Source organism: Pseudomassariella vexata (assembly GCF_002105095.1).
Source record: "Pseudomassariella vexata strain CBS 129021 chromosome Unknown BCR38scaffold_7, whole genome shotgun sequence".
Taxonomy (NCBI): domain Eukaryota; kingdom Fungi; phylum Ascomycota; class Sordariomycetes; order Amphisphaeriales; family Pseudomassariaceae; genus Pseudomassariella; species Pseudomassariella vexata.
The window spans coordinates 1,585,072-1,606,176 of NW_024467962.1; the positions used below are offsets into that span (position 1 = coordinate 1,585,072).

The 21,105-nt window shown below is 50.9% G+C and overlaps 4 protein-coding genes across 4 annotated transcripts; 2 read left to right on the forward strand and 2 right to left on the reverse strand.

The window, feature by feature from the left end:
- Nucleotides 1–10: 10 nt before the first annotated feature.
- Nucleotides 11–2,752, reverse strand: BCR38DRAFT_457996 (DNA repair helicase; the record flags this gene model as incomplete). Its single annotated transcript, XM_040862104.1, has 3 exons — nucleotides 11–14; nucleotide 306; nucleotides 409–2,752. The coding sequence occupies 3 exons, from the start codon at nucleotides 2,750–2,752 to the stop codon at nucleotides 11–13; spliced, it is 2,349 nt and encodes a 782-aa protein (XP_040715668.1).
- Nucleotides 2,753–7,329: 4,577 nt separating this feature from the next.
- BCR38DRAFT_485393 (uncharacterized protein) lies at nucleotides 7,330–8,510 on the forward strand (the record flags this gene model as incomplete). Its single annotated transcript, XM_040863877.1, has 2 exons — nucleotides 7,330–8,267; nucleotides 8,321–8,510. 2 exons carry the CDS (start codon nucleotides 7,330–7,332, stop codon nucleotides 8,508–8,510), a joined length of 1,128 nt encoding a protein of 375 aa, XP_040715669.1.
- A 7,683-nt stretch (nucleotides 8,511–16,193) lies between these two features.
- On the forward strand, nucleotides 16,194–17,328 carry BCR38DRAFT_210474 (uncharacterized protein). The gene is made up of 5 exons (XM_040854152.1): nucleotides 16,194–16,275; nucleotides 16,382–16,535; nucleotides 16,650–16,799; nucleotides 16,865–16,943; nucleotides 17,179–17,328. Exons 2-5 carry the CDS (start codon nucleotides 16,416–16,418, stop codon nucleotides 17,208–17,210), a joined length of 381 nt encoding a protein of 126 aa, XP_040715670.1. The 5' UTR covers nucleotides 16,194–16,275; nucleotides 16,382–16,415; the 3' UTR covers nucleotides 17,211–17,328.
- A 160-nt stretch (nucleotides 17,329–17,488) lies between these two features.
- Nucleotides 17,489–20,618, reverse strand: BCR38DRAFT_320893 (DDHD domain-containing protein; the record flags this gene model as incomplete). Its single annotated transcript, XM_040854770.1, has 3 exons — nucleotides 17,489–19,334; nucleotides 19,387–19,893; nucleotides 19,936–20,618. Coding segments are annotated over 3 exons (3,036 nt in total), but the record flags the coding sequence as incomplete, so codon positions are not given.
- Nucleotides 20,619–21,105: the final 487 nt, after the last annotated feature.

The following is a 21,105-nucleotide window of genomic DNA, read 5'->3' on the forward strand; positions in this document are numbered from 1 at the left end:
CTGGTGCAATTTAACTAGAACGGAATGCCACCAGTAACGCCGCGTGCTCAGGGCTGTTGATGGATGGTATTACTATCGTTCAGACAACATGAGCCTGCCCCTCTGGTGGGGTAAGGTTTTCTAACATGATGATTATCTCCCATCGGCTTCGTAGCTGGGACGAGGATCGGTATTTCATGTAACTTGTTAACACGATCGAGGCGCGGGGGAAAAAAACGCCGCTTTGTGAGTTTTTTGCTGAATAGGAGGGGTAAATGGAATGCTGAGGGACCCAAAGATGCATCAACACCTATACATTATTCTACTCTAATAACAACAGATGATTGTACAAATTCCTAGTCTCCAAATGCTGTTCGTGAAAATGCTTGGCTCATGCCATATCCATCATTTCGGCTTCATCGTCCGAACTCATTGCGTAGTCATCCTGGTACGCCAGTTCAGCTTGCGGCCTTTGCATCCGCTCCATTTTTGCGGCTTCGTTCTGCATCTCCAGGATCCTCTCCTCGTCCATTGTTTTCTGGTGTTCCTGTAGGTCTTCCAAGCTCCACATGCTGGTGCCTTCCTGATCCTTGGACCTGAACGGCTGGGCCATTTCTCTCAAGAACCTCCGGGCCGTGACGACCGCCATGTCTGTGCTGATGTTCGTGTCAACTTCGGTCATGGCCTGGGAAATCCACTTGGGTAGCTGCGTCTTCTTCTTTTGGAACCGGCGGTCTGCCAGCACCATGATACCGTAGTCGTCTTTGCCACGCAGCACACGTCCCAGACACTGCGCGGCGTGTCGCATAGCGTCGAAGGAGAGGAAATCGTTTTCTCGTATGCGGTATGTTTCGCGCAGGAATTCCAGTCTAGCCTTAAGAATACGCGACTCGGTATACTGGTAAGGGACACCGATACAGAGCACAGTTCGCCCGTAGTGGTGGTCAAAATCAATGCCCTCCGATACCTTGCCTCGAGCGACACAAAGCAGAACGGCGCCTCGGCCGTTGCAGCATGCTTTACGGTATGTTTCCAACGCCAACGATGTCTCTTGTGCATCAGGCGTCTCTACCAGGATCAATTTGTATTTCCAGACGTTATCCAAAATTCCCATGCCCTGCCACATGCTAATGATGGACTCCATATAGAGGTAAGACGGAAAGAAGACGACCATGCCGTCTGGGGTGACCTTGGCGAACTCGGTCAGGAGATTGCCGTAGTTGCGTACCACGCTGGGCTCGTTCCTGACCTGAAAGCTGGACGAGACTGGCGCCTGGTCACTGCCTCGAGTGACAATCATGGGCAAGAACGATCGTCGAGCCAGCGTCATGGCATATGACTCCTGCACAACCGCATTAAACCCCAGCATCTTGGGGTACATCTCCAAGGGAGATATTGTACCCGATGTAATGATGACGGAGCTGAATCTATCGAAGACGGGTTTGATGGCAATCGCAGCATCGAGACAGGTAAAGTGAAGAACCGGATTTGGTACCTCAGCCGTATCAGATTCAAATGGCTCCAGGATCAGGAGGAATCCCTTCTCGTAGGTTGCCACGAGCGTAGCGAAGGTAGCCACCTCCTGCAACGGTTGATAATCTTCAATGTTAGTAAGTTCCAGAGTCCTCACAAGTGACGTTAGCCTTTCTGCGCAGAAACGAAGCGGCTTTTTTTCGATGAAGGTGTGCTCTTTCAGGTGGGCCAGGAAAGATGGGGGCGTTTCTGAGATGACGGTTCGCACCTTCATCCGGGTCTTGAGGTACTCGATAAACCTTTTCAGGAACGCAACGAAGTGTTCGGCTCTCCGGATATTTCCTGGTACTGCTTCCTTGAGGAGGTCATCTGGCAGTGTCGGGTTCGCCATGAAAGCGTCTTCCTGACGAGCTTCATCATGATCTCGTAATCCTTCCACAAGTTTCTGGTACTCGTTCTCCAGCTGCTCCCGATCCGTCTCCCTCATATCCGTGATCTTGCGTTCCAGGTTCTGTGCACCCCGTGTCGCCTTGCGGAGCGAGTCATCGGTGATGTCTGTGCTCAGAGACTCGATACAGACGTTGTCGATATTGTGGGCCTCGTCAAAGACGACGATGCAGTCTTTAGAGAATTCCCTAGAGACACGCTCGGCAATCTTTGGATCAAGAAGATAGTGATAAGAGTAAATAATGACGTTGCAGTATTGCATCATCCGCCTGGCAGTGAAATATGGGCATTGCTTGTGCTGTTCGCCGTAGTGAAGGAGGTCATCAAGAGTCCACACGCCGTTCGGGATGAGATTGTGGGGTTCGAGGAGATCCAGGTTGTCATGGTATATGCAAACATCGACATTCTCGCCCTTTTCCTTCTTTTCTTTGACGAAGCCGGCTGTCAAACTGCGGCACCTCGCATCGACGATGGCGCCGCTCTTTTCACGCTTGACCGAGGGGTGGAGACAAAGGTTCTTCCGGCTCGTCAGTCCAAGACCACGGAAGTCCTCGACATGGCCAAGTTCATCGGCGCGGAATTTCATCAAGGCCTTCAGCTCTGCTAATGCCTTCTCGATCTCCGACATGGTACGGGAGCAGTAGATGAGCTTCCGGTGTTCGGGATAGTGCTGCTGGTAGGCTACAATGAGCGAGAGCAGAGAGACGGTCTTGCCGGTGCCCGAAGGCATCTCGAGGACGCAATGGCCGCCGGCATCCAGCGTCTTCTTAAGATCACACATGTACGCATACTGCTCGGGATAGATGCGTGGATACGGGAAGAGCACCGGAAGGCCGTCAATGAAGAACTTCATGTTGGCGGTTGAAACGGGTAGAGCACGCGCTCATGCAACGAAGCTCTCCTACAGGTGAATTCAATGAAGTCGTGATCGCGGTTGTGCTATTTTCCCCTTCTATTGCAGTTTGCTTTGCTTTCATTCCTGTCTCGAGATAGCTTGGAGCTCTTTGGGTCGACCTGCCCCGGTCGGACAGGGCCTTACGAGTCCAACGATACCGGGTGATGTAGCATCGATGAGCGTTCTGCGATTTTGATGATATTTTGGTTCAGCACTGCGTACCTGAAGGTGTATCTTATTTGATCAGTTGCTGGATCGAATTCACTTCATCTCCAAGCGGACCGTTCCTGCTGCTGTGGGCTATGGAAAAATGAGGCTGATGAATCACTTTACGCCTAAATTGTAGCGAGTGGTCAATGCTGAAGCTTGAGCTCACGCCACCAAAATCCGTAATCGCGACTTGGACCGTTCTTTTTGACGTGCCAATGTGGCTAGTGACCTTGGCTTCCAATTCCCAAAGTTGCGTCAACCCGAAGTTGAAGGATGTTAAAGATGTCTCGTCTGCTAGTCGGGATTGTATTCCATTCCATTGTCTAAAGAACCAAGATCTGGACTAGGTCATGAAGCCAAATTCTGGGGAATGAGCCCAGACTAGAAGAAAGTCTACAACGCTCCTTTCTCAGTCGACCAAATAAGCTTGTTTTGACAACGGTGCAGCTGGCAGCCCCCAACGGTCCTCGGATTCCCTTCTTCTTTCTTTTTTTCTCGTCTTGTTACAGCAGCAGCAGCTAATCACATGCCCATGGCTGGCCAGGCATCCCGAAACCACTGCTCACCTGTCGGAAGAGTTGCCGCGTTAAAGCAGCCGCTGAAGCAGTTCAATCAAGCTTCATGCTCAAAAAGATTCGAACCTCACTGCGTCCTGCCGGAGGCTATTTCGTATAAGTCGGCCTGACAAATGGTCTAAGATCGAGCGAGCAGAATCAGCCAAGTTACCAATCAGTACCTCGACTGACACAAATGAAACCACAGTATACAGACCTCTGTCACCATTCCACCTCATCAAGACTAAAACCTAGTCGCTTATGGAAGGGAACCCTTCCTCAAAGCGCATTGCGGCTGTGGCGGTCTGGTGCCGATGCTCGGGCGTCTGCCACAACCGTCCGGTATATGGAAACGGTACCTCCAAGGCCTTCTAGGATATCTTGAATCTGATCTACTCCGCTTCTTCATCAGTGGTGGACGATCAGGATCTAGTGGTGGTGTTTTGAGCTCTCGGACGAATACGTCTCGATTCTAATACTGTCTGAGTTGCCAACGCACACGTCCCAAATCATCTGCATATCAAACATTGAATTATCCACTTTCGTTGTCCACCTTGTACGAAGTGCAGCTCCAGCCCCCAACCTCGTTTGGTCAGTTTACGATTTTAGAAGCCGCGGATCCACTTGATACCTCATCACAATGGACCCGACGTTGTAAACCGCGAGCCGCAGGCGGTCCGAATCTGTGGAGCGATCTCTATTTCCTACCGAGACCATTTCTCAAGAGCAGACATTCACTGCCAGGCCGGTCATCAAGGCACTTAGTGGCTCAAGGCTCCAGATTCAATAGACGTACTCCGAACAACAACTACACGTGCCAGCTCAACCGGTACTCTAGCACCGCCCAAAACTCGGGATATCTGAGTCTTATCATTCACGGGCATGCACCGCATCAAGGAAGTGTATTTCTCCCTTGATCAGCTGCCGTGCTGTGCAGTTGCAGAAGTCACGATGAATGAAGCCGTCCGCAGCTAACATGACTGTCGGAAGTGATCAAGTTGGGATTCCCACTCTTCGGCCCCCAAGTCGGCTAACTAACTAAAGTAGTCAAGGTGGGGACAATAAGCGATATTGGACCGCCTTGAACTGGCCAAAGCTCAGCCTCCGATGCACTTCGGGGATACCAGCCCGGCTCCATTTGTGTAACGTGAGAACCTGCCTTTAGACGCCGAGACAGACGCTCAAGGATCTAATGGTCTGTTACCCCACGCGTCTTCGCAAACTGCTCCCAATTTGCTGTCGCCCCTTGTACCGTCGTACGAGATGAGCGACGTTATCGCTGCGTACGTCTGGTGTCAACGCATACATAGCAGAAGCGTTCTCGGGTCTCTCTGGTGCAACCATTGCGGATTACAGCAGTGACATGAGGCCAGCAGGCCCTTCTTTCAAATAACTCCAAACGCGCAGCGCTACGAACGAGCAACCGTATTGCTTTGACTGACCTATGGGGCATCTCGAGAAATGCCTCTTATTGCCGACAAGTACTTTTAGATACAGCAAGTCTTACGTCGGACTAGTCACATTTGACGCGTGCCCATGTCTTCGGTTCCAAACCCATGCTTTGAGGTTAGGGTGGGTGGGCGAACTGGCCAAGGCTCAAAGTGACGGTCTGTCCATTGAGCGCACACTCGCATAGCCCTCTCACGTTTATCACTGACTTCGTGAAGGTTAAGTGGATTTTCTATATGGGTTCATTACAGCTTCTTACGACGTTTGTTTCGACGCTACACGAGTGGGTCGGTTGCTAGCAAGCCATGGAAGTTGAATTGAGCATCCTAATCAAGTAGCATCCTTCAAATTCGTATTGCTCATTATTGGAGGAATCCGTTGGCTGCAAAACGAAGTCGCAACGCGGGAGACGTTGTCATGACCTCATGGCCTAAGGAGCCTCGTTGCGGTCGTGCAAGGTGGGCAACGGTGACATGGACTTGGTGATAAAGATCAGTCAATGCAAGAGATTGAGTCCAGTGGCTAAGTCTCGAACAACCGAATTTATCCGCGGGCTGGCTGGCCCATGTCTGGAGTATGCCTTAAAGGAATCGTAGCCATTCCTCACTTCACGGCTATCTGCATTGTCAACTTCAAACCCCACAACCTACAACTAACCTTAGGACCTCATGGCCATCGTCATCCCTGCGTCCCAGTGAGTTTGATGTTGAGACTTTGCCCGCGTTGACATTATTCCCATTCGACTCCACCCGCTCGCTTACTTTTGATCTCAGCTTCAGGGATCGCTCATCGTGGTGGGGCCTTTGGGGGGCTCGTCTCTCTCTCGTTTGTTAGTACCGTCCTACCAAGTACCAGAGACCTCACTTTCAGGAACTTGAGCTGTCAACTTTTAGTGGCCGTTGACGTGCGGTCTGCTGGCCAATTGGTAAAAGTCACCCACCCACCTTTATTTTGTTTGGCCTCCGCCTTTTGGTTCCTCGTTGGATGATTGGTCCCAACGACCCAAAGCAGTGTTGCGATTCCACTCTGATACCACGCTGCTTGGACGACTCTTGGCCATAACTTCTCAGCCCAAAGAAGTTCTGCCCGTAATCCCGGGTGGCAGCGGACAACCCCTAATTCTGGTGGCCCTTGATGCGAAAAGTCCCCTGCGTCCTCATCAGGTCATTTGCTCCAATCTTTTTCTGGCCTTCTCTTCCGCCCGGACGCACTTTATTGTGACAACCGCCCTATGACCGAACGTACTTCGTACATGGACATGGATGACGCTCCCCAGACCATGACAATTTCGCTCCTTGGGTGTGGAAAGAGATTGGTCTGGTTGTATGAAACAACGGCAGTGTGGCACTTGATACTCGGTGAGTACCTCTTGCTTTCGTAACAAAATGCTTGATTATTAATTGTCCCGCGTTAGGGACGCATTGCGAAGAAGTAAGGGTACTACTCTATCCGGAGTACTCTACCCAAACTCAAACAAACTGATTCCTTCTCTTCTTGGTTCCAACAAAGGGACTCGGGCTGGGCTATGGCATCGAAATCACCTCTAGCACTTTAGAGAGCCACTGCAGCAAGAGCTTAGCAGCCTACTTGCCTGAGTCTGTACCCTGGACTAGCCTTTTGGTATTCTGTGTCACTATGATCCACGGGTCACGGCCCACACTCTCTTGGGCTATCTTGGGGCCAGCCCCTTGTCAGCTTGCCGTATTAGTCACCAACCAGATGAACCCTTCCTCTCTCGATCTCCCGGGTACATATGTACCTTGCGTATTTTCCAAGGTACCTTCAATCCTTGCAGTTCCACTCCCCTTCTTCTCCATATATCTTGATTGATATACCACTCTACCAGATGGGCACGATCAACAGGCAGAAGCCTGTCCACAGTCCGTCCGCCTGACTTTACTAGGCTCGGTACATGGTACTCTGTGGATGGATGTATATATGGCTTCCCGGAGTCTGCCTTGACGCATCGCGCTTTGCACCACACCGTGGCCATGACGGTTTTGTAGATCATTTTAGTCACTCAGCCTTAAAATCTGTCCGTTACACCAACCACAAGGGGCTTTGCACGTCTTGTCTGGTTGTCTTGTTGCCTGCTCGTTCAAGTCCAAACGACACAGACTCGTGTTATATATCTACATCTGGATTTCTCGCAACGCCGACACGCTTATACGGCGACTCGCCACTAAAGGCACTTGAGCGCTGATACATGCAACTACATCAAATACGGATTGACTAGGCCTCCCCCAGGCTCCGGAGCTAGCACCATTTAATACCGCCCTTTCGCATTCATAACTTGGTCGGGACGACTACAACACCCACGTGATGGAGCTTTCACCTCCATCTCTTAGCAGATCACCCGTGTCGTCGCCCAACACGTGCTCGCCGCAAAACAATTTGTCAGACTACCCTTCGCCAGATCTGCTCGATAGCCATTACAGAATCACCTCCATATACGAGGGAGTCTGCGGTGGCATGGATCCCAATCTCGACCCAGTGACGTCGCTACCTGCGCTAGACACCATGACTTCGGCAGACTGGCCGGGGACGACGTCAGCGGGCCTGCCCAACGTCATGTCAGTCGACTATGATGCCTTTGCCAACTACGAGCAGTCTATTCCCGCCTATGGCCATGACATGTATTCAGCACACGGCCAGCAGAGCCCCCAGCTGCTTCATAGGACACTGTCCCGCACCTCCGTCACATCTTCCCGGCCTTCACCAATGCCGCGCATTAAGATGGAGGGTGAATATACCGAGGTTTCTGATTATCCGTCGCCGCGTTCTGCCCAAGCATTACCTATAGAAGTGGGCAATTATAATTCCCACCCCGGCAGCTCGGGTTACCTGTCAGACCCGGCCAGCAACTGGCTCAAGTCCGAGTACAACAACCATGCAGAGTCAGACCAGTTGCATTCCAGCAGCCAAGGGCTCGTGCCATCAGACCAACCCAGACAGTACCGACCGCCGCGCGCAATACGCAGACACCCGCGGCGGCTCACCACCAAGGACGAGGCAGTCTTCCACTGCAGGGTCGAGGGTTGTGGCAAAATGTTCAGCAGAAGCTACAACTACAAAGCGCACATGGAGACGCACGACGAAAACAGGGAATACCCCTTTCCCTGTCCCGTAAGCGATTGCAGCAAGAGGTTCGTCCGGAAGACGGACCTCGCAAGACACCATCAAAGTGTGCATATGAAGAAAAAGAACCACAGGTGCGACTACTGCGGCCGCATGTTCGCGAGGAAAGATACCTTGCGAAGGTATGTTCCGTGTCCAACCCCAATTCGAGTACGAGTTGACTAATACGGTGTAGACACATGGAAGATGGCTGTCCCAAGCGCTTTGACATTGGCACTCTGGACCTGCGTCAAGAGGGATACAATTCGCCCCATCGAGGCCAACTTGCACCTTTGGCTCAACTGCCTCCGATACAGCCAGGAAGCCCAAACCAAAATCTTCTGGCGCCTGTTCCCTCCTTAGCGCGGCGGCAGTTTGGCGATTAAAGAAGAATGGTCAGTGTGGAAACACGATGGCGTGGAATGTTTAATGTGCCCACGAGGATGACGTGGACGTGACACGGACTTGGGCATGCCCAGAGCATCTTAGGCCCCAAAGACGCCAAGGAGAGGCTGTATTTTGGACAAAAAACTCGACGGCATTGTCCGTTCAGATATCATGTACAACTAGTGCTTTACAGGACGATGTATGCATTGTCCACACACGGGCCTATGCTCTGCTATTTTAGAGATACCAAGATACATAATGACTCCCAAACACGTTCCCAACCTGCACGCAGTAAAACATGTGGTGCAACGAGATGTGCAGGTTTCTTCCCCATGTCTTGATAGTTCACAGACTACATACGTCAAAGTGCCCAGAAGGTGCAGCGCCGACAGGCGCGACAGATGCTACGCAGCGACCAAACCTTGCAGCGGAAACTGGCCGAGCAGCAGCACAAGACGCACGCAATCTAAGTGACAAGCTCCGACACCGAGACCGTGGATGGCAATGAAAATTGTCAACCAGGGAAAACCGGCCATGGCCATGAACTGCGGATCCAGATCTCTTCCCAAGCAAGATGCAAGATGGGAGATGCACAGGAAGGCCATCATCCAATGGAGGGATCCAACGGACCCGACGAACCCGACGGGGCTCGACTACGTCCGTCCCATATAACTAATCACCCGGTCCACTACGACACACTGCCGCCGCCGGCTGTGGCGTTTCCCCATAGCAACAGCGGCCGCATCGTCTCAGTAAGGCACAGCACGGCAGCTTTCGGGAACGGGGAATCGTTCGAGAAGGCTGATAGTAAATCAATCTAGAAAAGGGGAGGACGGCCGGCAACGTGGCGTGGCGTGGCATGGCATAGCTTGGCGTCTTTCCCCAGGGCATTCCTCCAACAACCAACGCTCCATTATTTATACTGGTAGTCGGCTTTCATACATGTCACACAATGAGCAACTCCGACGCAACAACTTCAATTCCGTCCGAACTGTCTGTGGCCTCCAAAGAGGGTCGGCCGACCAGGTCTTCAATCGCCTCCATAATATTCTTCAATGTAATTTGCAGATGACACGGCCAATGAGATATCGGCACATGACTCTCACGCACATCACACAAGGGCTCAACGATCATCCTCATCTCAAGCAGTATCACGATCAAGCAAGAACATTGCAAAGGTACAAAAGCAATCAAGGAGCGATCTACCCGGCTTCGGAAATGTAGTGCTCAAACTAGGGTTTGTTGGGGGAGAGAGGGGGGTTTTGTTTTGTTAAAACCAAGAACAAGAAACGAAGAAAAATTTTGGTCGCATCCAGGGTGGCTTCCCCGGGACTTGAGGTCGTTTCCGCAGCCTTAAGAGATTAGGTGGTGTTGTGCTCTGTTTGGTGTCAAGAACTTTTTTGCACCGTCGGACTATACGCTTTGGGTTAATAGCCTTTGCCGGAGTTACTTGACCTGCCTTCATCTGAGTGGCTCACGGAACGACGACCTGGAGATTCAGAAAAGGGAGCGTCTTCAGTGGAGAACTGTAAATCCTCCAGTGGGTCGTGGTATCCCTGCTAAAAGGTCTCTGCAGTTGCCCTGAGCCCTGAGCCCTGAGCCCATATCCAAAATAGCGCCAACAGCCGATGGGACACATACGATTGGCTGGCTTCAGAGCTGGCTGGCAGAGCGGGCGGATCTAACCCGATTGGAGAAATTCCCCCTTTAGGCCCATCAGTCTCCCCGTCTTATTTTCTGTCTTTCGCTGCAGTCTGCCTCTGGAGCCTGAGTGGGAAAGTTTCTCTCTCGTGGTGTCTGCAGATTGGCAGATTCCCATACAGATTGGGACCTCATGCTACAGATTACAAGGGCAGCTGCTTCTGTGTCAGCGCAGTGTAACTCGACCAAATCCTCGGACCTTGGGATGGGATGGTGTAACTATAACCCTGCCGCGATAAGCTGACCGCAGGAACGCGCACGAAGGACGCAGCTTCATCCCAGGTTAAGCGCGACAGTTCACCACTAGTTCTCAACAAAGACAGAGACCTAAACTTGACTTGAACCGACAAGCCGCAGCATAAATGGTACATGGTGCATGGGTACATGGTATATTTTCTGAGCTGCCATCGCGGAGGATGCTTACACAAAGCTACGCCCTGTTTTATCTGTTCCCCATCTATTAGTAGTGTAGGGCTAGCACCTGTACTAAGCCAGTGCTTGTCAATTACTACGTATGTATCTTGAGGTTTCCCTGTCGTCTCTGCCACTGCGACTCTGGCAATCTGGGAACTTTTTGGAGCACCTCAAATGTGGTCCCACTAATACGAGTGGAGGAAGGGCAACCATGGTAAAATCAGCTCAATGGGCAGGAAGAGAGGAATCAAAGGAATCTACCATGCGCTGCCTACTTGGTATTATCCACACCACCAGTTCAGCTTCGAGGGCAAAGTATTCGGCAAATGCCGCCACGTTGAATGGAATGAGACCTGCCATGCATGACTGACTCGTGGTGACGCTGGCCAGTGACTCTAACTGGTCTACACCTTGCAAGAAAAGAAGCAGAAGAATATGTATGTTGGCGTTGAGCACATATGCCTTCGTTACACAACACAGGCGGTTAACCTATGAACAAAAAAGTCGCTCACCCCTACTAGATTCCAACACTTAGGTTAACAACAAGCGCGAATAAAACATAATGCCTAGCCCGCAAAGTCAGGCATTTAAACTTAGGAGTAACCGTTGTATCAATCATTACGCACAGGGAGTTAAACCATCCTATGTTTTTGGAAATTATTTATTTGTCAGTTGTACTGGAGCTGTCCGGTAATAATAAATGGTGAGCCGGCTTTTTGTCCACAAGGGTACCTTTTGACAAGCACAGGGGATCGCACCACGCGGCAACAAGCGAAAAGTCGCAATGGTCGTGATCGGTGCTCGCCAATCACAGCACTTCTTTCTCAAAAAGTTCCTGCTCCGTGCCCTTTAGGTACCTCGTCTGGGAATTGCGGTACTTGGGTCAAATAATGCCAATGTACTGCTACCTGTCTCTACCCCGATTCAGCTTAGCGGCATCGATATAAGTACGAGGTTCCTTCCCTTTCGCACAAATACTACCCATGCATACAGATAATTTTGGAGTTTCAAATGCCACCATGGCCATCTGTTTCGGAAGATGCCACGGGGAGCCTGTACTGCTTTTTTCCTACGCGACGTGCGCGAAGTAGCCAGTACCCCCCCCAGATTGGTGTTGCACAGCTGGGTCAAATCACGATATCCTCAAACATATTCAAACCATGTTGCCATCCATCATCCCCCACCCCATCGCCCACATCCCACCGTTACTGCCCGCCAATGGACATAATCTAGCAGGATTAATGGAGATTCCATGTCAAACGCAATGGTTCAGACAAAGTTCTGACTATGTTGATCCGACGGGATATTGTCCAGGGGGATATTGAAGACGCCCATCAAATGACCAAATGACCAAACACCCTTGAAGAAGGTGGGGTATATGCCTGAAACTTGCGACCTCAGCCCTACTAAATAACGCACACTATCTACACTACTGCTTCCATGGTGCTTGGGGCTTGGGGCCTCTGACGTGTTAAGTTGATTCACCGAAGTGACGATCGGATGGCCACCGGTCAGATCGACTATGATCCTCTCTCTTCATTGAGGGGATGGTGGTCGGTCAATCTACTCTGGCAGACTGGCTCAACCTCCGCCTTTTGAATTGATATTTATGTGCAACCCAGGTCCTGCCCACCCATGAAGCGGCGGTCAGCTTGTGACTTAAGCGCCTTGCGCTCGCCGCCGCTATTAGCCTAGCTGTTCCTCGCGGGCACCCCTCGGCATCCAAGGCCGCCAGTCAGGACTCTGGCATTTCTCAACTCAGTTCGTGTAATGGCTTGTGTAACCTTCTGCAAAAGAGCCCTTTCAGAGGTTGCAGCGGTGCTTAGCGCCTAACTGGGCCTGCTCTCGGGTTACACAGGCACGACTGCGTTACACAGGGTAGGGTTGCAATAATGCACCACAATCTCTCTGGCATGTTGGCTCAATACATTAGGTCGGGTTCTCAGGAGAGAAGCACCTCGTCGTAGATGACGCCGTCGTGGTCGCTTACCCGACTGGGTATCCTGTCATTTCCGATGAGGAATAGAATCCAGAGACTATATCTTCAGTGGTATGGTACTATGGAAAGAAACAGCTCAACTTGGTGCGACCGCATCGCTGGCAGGATTTGGCCACATTTCTGCGCTCCTTTCTCTGCTGGTATTGGGAGTCACAGCTTGCTATGAGCCAACACGTCTTCCTACGTGTATCCTTTAGAATGCGAGCTTGGATGGATAATACAGTGTCACTTTGGAAGTCTTAGATAACTGCTGTCTTGCTGTCTAGATCTGCTTGTTAAGCATCTTCTATAGATAGTCGAAGGACGTTCTGCACAGCCTCACGACCATTCCAGAGCCATGAGAAATGTCCGTTCCGGGACTATCTTCTCCTTTGGGGGTGGCCTAAAAACAACCCAGATGTCTGATTGGCCACGACAGATGATGCCGTCGGCAACCTTCAATATTGCTCGCCTGCCATATCAACCTCTTCCGTCGTGACACGGGGTCACCGCTGCGGTTGCGCGCTTCCTAACCTGCGAGGCGGCGCGTGTCAGTATATTCATGTACCTTTGTGTGACTACAACAGTGGAGTACAGTATAGCCCCATAACTTAAAGGTGTATGTCGTGCCACATGGACGTTTCTGGGGCTGAAGATAGCGGCATGCTACCGAGAGGCACAGTTGCCGCTGAAGAAGCGAGGCAACAGGCTAACAGGCTCCATCGAGTAAATTGGCAGTCTTACATATCTACATGCATGTATTACCACCTTGAAAGTCAGCTCCAACTAAGCAACACAGCCAGGAATCGCATTCAGGAAATGCCCCCTCCTTCTTTTTAGGACTTCTTGTCAAAATATCTCACAGTGGTAATCTCGGAACTCAGTCGACAGGTTATGCGACGATGAACGGTGGTTTGGATCTTCTACAGCCGGCGGAATGCCAAGTTTGAATGTGAAGGACGCCTTAGCTTCCGAACATGAGGATTCGTGCTTCATCATTCAATGGTTGTTGAACCTGCAGCCGGTTAGACGGCCTGTGCTGTCAGCATCTTATTCTTATCACATTGCAGCTGTCAGCGACGAATAACATGAAGTTTCATTACTGTCAAACAGGTTGGTTACCCCTTGGCCTTGGGCTCTGGGCCCTATTAGCGTCTCAACTACCAAAACCGTCGAATCCATGGCTTTTGCATCATGTTCTAGACCCGTTAGCTGCCAAAATGGATATGCAACTGGCTTCCTTTGTATGACTGAAAACAGGAAACTGTGTGCGGTATCGTTTTGCATTTGCCATGGTGGATACCGAGGTATCAGTGTCGTCACTCTTGCCTGTGTTAGTCCGTCTCTCATCGAATCGCTTAGTCCTTCCTTTGATGCTTTGCCATGTCAAGTAGTAGACATTACTGAGATGCTATCTTGGCTTTCCAAGATGTCCTTCTCATAGAAGGGAATACCTTCCGTCTCGTGAAGCTGGTCGTTCGTTGACGCCTTGGAGGCCTTGCATTTGCGTGGACATGGAATGGAACCTTCCCACCCCTCCTTGCTGCCTTTGCGCCTGAAAATCTGCGTGTTTCTAACTCGTGGCACACTACATCCTGGCCTGAGCCGATTGGGCATAATTCGTGATAAGGATGGAAAGGATGCTCAACCGACCCAGGACGACCCAACGCGGCATCGGGACCGACGCGTCCTAGTATAAGACATTGGCCTCCTATATGGTCAGTCGATGTATGTTCTTAGATTCCACAACGTCACTCGCGCTCAGGTCAGGTCATTCATGGTAAGGAGCTTCTGGATCCTGGTAGCTGTCACACGCACAACTAACGCTAAACATGGGCTGGACCAGCTCGTCTACATAACCCACCTTACATGGCTCCTGCGGCACGGAAATCCAAGAACGAACATGATGTTTGACACCTCGATAGCCCCCCACGTATACTCAGTGTACGGCATCATCCATGGCTGAAATACGCCTTAAAGGGACATACACGCGGATCTATCTGCCTTGTTTCCGTGGGAGCGAAGATATGGTGGATATGGCCATTGTGATGTCGACGATATAGCAGGAATGCTATGGGAAGGAATCGAGACGGAGGGGCATCAAGCAACAACAATGGATTGACATGTTTCATCAACTATTTTGATTAAGAAACGGGGGTTTTCGATTGATTGCGATTCCCTACCAAATCTACTTGCTTAAAATATGGGCGGCATCCCCTTGGTTGATGGGTATGGCAATACTGGTTGCGACCTTGTTACTCTCACGAATGCATGCCTTAGTACCCTATCGGAATCACTGGCAAGGCAATTTTTAATAGCTGATGTTTGTGTAAACGGCAACTTCCGTTACCATCGCAAGTGGTTCTTAGGATATCCCAAATTCGTGGTACTTCCTCTTGGCGGTCTGATAGTACCAGCAAACATACCCCTTCGTTCCAATTCAATACGTCGTTTGGGAAGTTCAGTCCCATGAAGTATTCGGGTCTTTCCTTTACTCCGTTAAACTAGTTTGATTAATCTGTTTTACCGACTGTTAAGTAACTAACGTATGCTGATGGTATAAACCTAGTCTATACTGGAAGCTGCAGACTGAAACCTAGAAATAGCAATGCCTCATCTACAGGGAGTGTGTACATGCCATTCTCAGTACATATCATTTTATTAGGGACAATTTCAGTAGTCAGGAAGCTCCGTTGATGCTTGTGAGGTCATCCGTCAGACACAAGGATACGCCAAATAGATGAGTATTCAGATTCTGAAGGCAATCAGGCCAGTTCTCTGTCGGGGAAAGGGGAAAACCACATACGTGCAACCTTCATGGCTTTCAAATCTTCAATTCATTTAGTCTAATTCACGCTTATTTACAAGGAAACCTACTCAACCACTGTGCGCAGATGAAGAATTGAGGCAAAAAGCCCGTCAAGGTCCTTATCAGTTGCATGTGCAGGTGCGAACAAAAAATTGAACGATCGCCAATATGTTTACTTCCTTCGTAGTCACACGTGCCGTTCGGGGTCAATTTCCTGAAGCCACCTTAGATCTGATCGCCATGGCTTTCCGCTGAGAGCCCCAAAGAGGTGTCACGGGTATGCGTTGTATCCTCCAAGAGGAGCATCCTCACTTGAGTCCATAATCTATAACTCTTGGTTCAGCCAACAACTTAAGTCACATCTTCCCAATCCCACTAGTTTCATCACTGAGTAGAGGGTAACAGACCATTAATTGCTTTATTTATTATCGTGTCTGGTTTTCACCTCTCCTTTGGGTTTGTTCCAAAGACACCTAAGTAGCCCGATCTAACTCCATTGAGTTATCCAAAGCCCATAGAAACCAGGGTGCTTACAGATAACCAAATCGCTAGAGATAGTGGCTAAATTGCCGACAGGTCAGAAGACGACCCGCGTACAAAGCGTGGAATGCTTCTGCCTTGAGGCGACAGAACAGCATTGAATGCTTCCTGGAACAAGTGTAACTACTTAAGCGAAGCCAGGTGTTGCAACAGGACAGAAAGTGCGACTGCTGGGGTCACAAAGCTCCTCCCTGTATAACGACTTACCTGGCAGTGAGTACACAGCGTGAGAAGCAGAGACATTTTGGCCATTACAAATGTAGCAATTGCCTCCCAAGATAAGGACATTTAGACGTTGAGCAGCTCTCGTTCTTCACATACGGTATGTTAATGAGCTTAAATCCCCAAAACAAATTAATATATACAGTTCACCTGGATCTATTTAACCATATGTCCCTCACCAAGATCAGTGTCCTAACTACAGCCAGGCCCAAAAGCGACCAATCCTAGAACATCTCTAACATGGCTGAGAAATCTTCCATCAACCGCTCCATCGAAGTAATCCGCAAAGAACTCGAAATACTTCAAAAAGCGGGAGCGCTGCGATGGGAGCAGCTCAATTCGATTACGGCACAGTTGCCCGTGAGTCCATCCAATAACCTTACCGTATCTCTGCACATTCCTCCTGCCATGCGACCCCCACGGCTCGTTGTCGGTCAGCGCCAAAGCTCACACGCTGTGGTCCATCCGACATAGGCACCGGGTGGTCAACCTTCCGCCTACGTCGACGCCCGCTACGCTCCAGGTGGTACAGGCAAGAACGCCGTCGTCAGTCCCGCGCTACCGCAGACCATTGCTCAGCAGGCCCAGGATCCCAATCACCCAGCGAATCCGAATCACCGCAAGGTCGGTGTGCCCCCCGCTCGAAATCGAAGTACTAGGTGGTGCTGATGATTTCCCATACATTATAGCATGAAGAATGGGCCAAGGACTTGGCTGCCAAGTTCGGCAACGCGTTTGTTTTCGGCAGCGGAGCGACACTCGGTGCTGGTGAGTAACGCCCGAACACTCTCCCTCCTTTCTCGTCTTGTCATCGCCAGGCCCTATTACGGCGTTTGGCTTCGCACGTATCTTACCACAACGCACAAAGCCAAACGCCACGATCTTGTCTGGTGAGTATTTGCGCGATGGTACTTTCCAGAGAGCAGTCCCTACTCCCAAAAAATGAATTTTCCCTCCTATGATAGTTCCCAAGCGAATACGTAAATGACATTGGCTGTACCAGATATGGTAAACAGTGTTTGGAACAACATCTGACAGTAATGAAACCAACAACTCGTCATGACAGCGTCTCTTGGGTCGAGCGAACAGCGACTGGAGGACATCTAGTTATCCTCCTCTCGTTCCCAGTCGCAGAAACCAGCTAGTCGACAAGATAAATCAGAACAAAATGGGTATTCGATGTCTAGTTAGATGCAGGGCATTCTCGTGCTAAAATCACCGAAACGCCTCAAGATATTTTGACACTCTAGCTATGCAACAAAGCTGGGCTTCTAATGACTTTCCTGTCCAAGTAAACTCGAGTTTGGCATTGCCCGCTTCGAGGCCTTCATAGCCCTCATAGCTGGCAGCGTGTTCGCCTTCCCAGGCTTCCTCCCAATCTCCATGCACAGCATTCTGACCAGATCAGCACTTAACCAGTAGCTCGAGTGAGCACTCAGCATGTTGAGGTACTGCAGTTCCAGGGGCCCACCCCCAGAACGCAGGAAGTAATCAATTTGGCCGTTGTCATTGAGCAGGTATGCCTTCTTCTCTGCAATGTCCTCGCGCGTGAAATCGTGTACTTCAAGCTCCAGATTCGACGGGAGTCGCATCGTGGACGGTTTGACTAGCGCAGGATTGGTTTGATCCGCACTTGGCCCAAGTCCCGGCACCACACTCCTGAATACATTGCCCATAGACTGAAGCAGGGTGTTCGACGAGCTCGGCACGTATGCCGTCTTCAAGCTGGCCGCGTACTTTGGATCAACGGTACCATTGAGTAAGTAGGCCACAGGATCTTCTCTTGCCAGGATATTGTAGATGTTGTCGACGGCAAGACAGCCGAACAGGCCAGCATCGCCCACAATGTCACAAGACACAATGTCGGCATGGTCGGCCCCTGGCTTTTGACGACCTTTTCGTGGAATCAAAGCACCCCGCTCCAGGAGCAGAAAGAATGCGGCGGGACTGCCCAGAAGAAACAGGTTTTTGGTGTCGAATTCAAACCACTTGAGCTGTATCGTTTTGCTGAGATCCAGTGCCGGTGCTACGGTCGGCTGTTTCGACAAGACCTCCAACGCCATGGCACTTCCCAGTGAGTGGCCGATCAGATGCACGCGTCCATTTTTTGAGAATCCTGGGTTATTGCGGCACCACAGCCTGTAAACACGATTGGCCTCATTCACCAACGCCTGGATCATCTTGGGTTTGTGGTGGGACATGTAGAACGGGATGTCGAACATGATGTCAGAGATCATGCCTCGGACGGCAGGAATCGTGCGGGGCTCAATGTCCTTCAGCCCGAAGCCTTCGGGCATGTATTCGGCCTTGTCTCCCTCTTTCATAGGGCCGCCCTCCTCAAAGGACAGGTTCTGTCTCCAGTTGACGGGTAGCACCATTATGCCATTCTGTCCATCCCGGAGAACTGACCTAACCGTCTCATTCCCAAGTTCGATGTTGATGGCCCGACGGAACGCATTTATGGCGTGGGTAAAGTGATAGCTTTCCACCCTTTCGGCCAATTTCTGGCCGATACCATGGGCGACAAGTACTAGGTCAGTAACCTGGCCCCTCTCCTTTTCATATTTGCAGGCAGCACAAACATCCCGACCAGTACTCTCCTGGGATTCACTGGCTGCGGATCTTGACTGGGTAGGGTGCGGCGTTTGGGCTTTCCTCTGATGCAATCTCATCCATTCTTCATTGTCGAACCCTCGCACAACGGGAATCCCGATGATGATACCCTTGAGAATTTTTGCCACCGGGCGTCTTCCGTGGTATGCGGAAGGCTTCAGACTGGGTTTCAAGAGAAATGCGGCAGTGGCATTTTTGTAGATTACATGGTATTGTTCGTATTTGCGCTGAGAGGGTGCTTTCGGAGAGTTATCCTCATTTTTCGAGGGGATCAAGGTCCCCTCTGCAGCGGCTTCGCCTTGGAAACAATGAGCGGCACAGAAAGGATTGCTCGAGATCAAGGGCTCCTCGATTATGTCATTGGTTTTGGCAGTTGGAGCAAGGTCCTTCGGCCAAAGTTGGTGTGTTACCTTCTCTTCACCCAAAGGGCCGACCTCGACAGCACACTTGAGCTCGACGTTCCAGGTATCTGAGTGTGGTTTCAGTTCCCGGTACCCTGCTTCTAACTGGTTGGCCACGGTCGTGTCCACCGGTACCATGGTATCCCTATGCATATTTAGTCACTGCCACTGAGCCATTGAAGAAGCTTTGGACATACTTGTAGAACCATGTCCCGCGTAAGACGGTGGCCAGGTCATTGATTGGAGACCAGTATATTGGCTTCATTTGCAGGGCCGGCAAAGTCACCTCATGGAGTCTGGAGACTCCTACGGGAACATCGATAGAGCCCCTTCTTTTGGGGTTTCGCCCTCTCTCAGGCAATGTCGACGGCATTTCTGCAGTGGAATGCAGCACTGGCTTTACAGCGGCGCTTGGCTTCTCAGGAGTCTGGTTCTCAACAGTAGGAGTTGACAGTCGCGGGAGAGAGGCCGGAGACGATCCATATTGGGTGGTTTCCGGCGTACCGATTTTCACGAATGGCTTCCCGGAGATGCCATCATCCACAATTCCAGGGCGTATAGAGATGGGGGCCGTGGTATTGGCCTCATTGACAGAGCTTCGCGCTGTAAGCTGCGACTGAGACAGTACCCTCGTCTCTTGACAGCGCGGAGAGTCAGATCGCTCATCTCTGCTTGCCGGGTTTGAGGTACCCTTCTTGGCTTCACTGGGAGAGAAATTCTCCTTGGAATGAAAGGGAATATTGAACATGACAAGTGAGTCGGCCCTGGGGTGTGTTGAGGGAATGCTGCTGGACGGCACACGCTGGTCTGTAACTGAAGCTGAAGCTGAAGCATGTAGAGTCCGTATGGAAGCCATAACATGTTGAGCCACCCTGTCTCTATCCAGTACACGCTGTTGTCTTCTAGCTATGGCACAGAAGGATGTCCGGATTTGAACGCCCACATCGGCGATGAGCTCGGGACAACATAGTGGCAATAGGGCATCGGGATCTGTCAGCGAATCGGTGGTGGGCTCTTCGAGTTCTTGACTATTGCCTTCTCGCGCGTGCTTCTCTTTATGTTCAATGGCCAAGTCGTGTATTATCTGGTCTAACTTTTCGGCATTCGCCTTAGCCAGGGAAGGGCTAAGGCTGCGGTTGCGGCGGGCTTGGATATGGTTCCGGCGATAATAATCCGAGGCCAGACTGAGCCAAGCCTTCTCCAAGGCATTGTTGTCGCCTTGGGAGAAGGGTCGGAGGATACCCCGGCCGGATTTAGCATCGGCGGATCCAGCTATGCTTGAGGTCGAGAGAGGATCATCGATAGGGATCGGCGACATGTAAAAGTACTGGGCCTTGACAGGTGGGATGTCGTTGCTGTTGTTTGTCGTGAAAGGGTGGACGACGGGGGCCAGTCGGCACTTTAGACCGTAATCGTGCACCGGGGCTGACCCGGAGACGTTCACAAGGGAAGACATCGTCAAAATGTAGGCGGCCGAGTTTTTGTGTAGTCTAGGCAGAGACGGCTGCTGGTGTATTCGCTGGTTGGCTTTTGTAAACCACACTTGCCGTTTATTTTATCCGTCTACCCAGGTGCGCAAGTATCGACAAGATGGGAGAGCCGGGGCGAGTCCGAGATGGAGTTTGCGCAGAGCAGACATGATCCCAGAGCTTGACCACAGGTAAATCACCTCATGGAAAAAAAGGTTAGAGGAGCTGAAAGATTCTGTGGTCAAAGTCACGCCTACGCGACGCAACGCAATGTACCTAAGTAGTGGTAATCTAGGCGGTAGTCAAAAGCACATGTTGGAGACAAGAGCCTGGTTGATGACGTGGTGTGGCTGGAGCTATCGGGATCCGCCGTGGCTGAAGCTATGCGGAATCCGATTTGACGATGTAATTGTAACATGCACTTCTCAAAACTCCATTACAACCTTT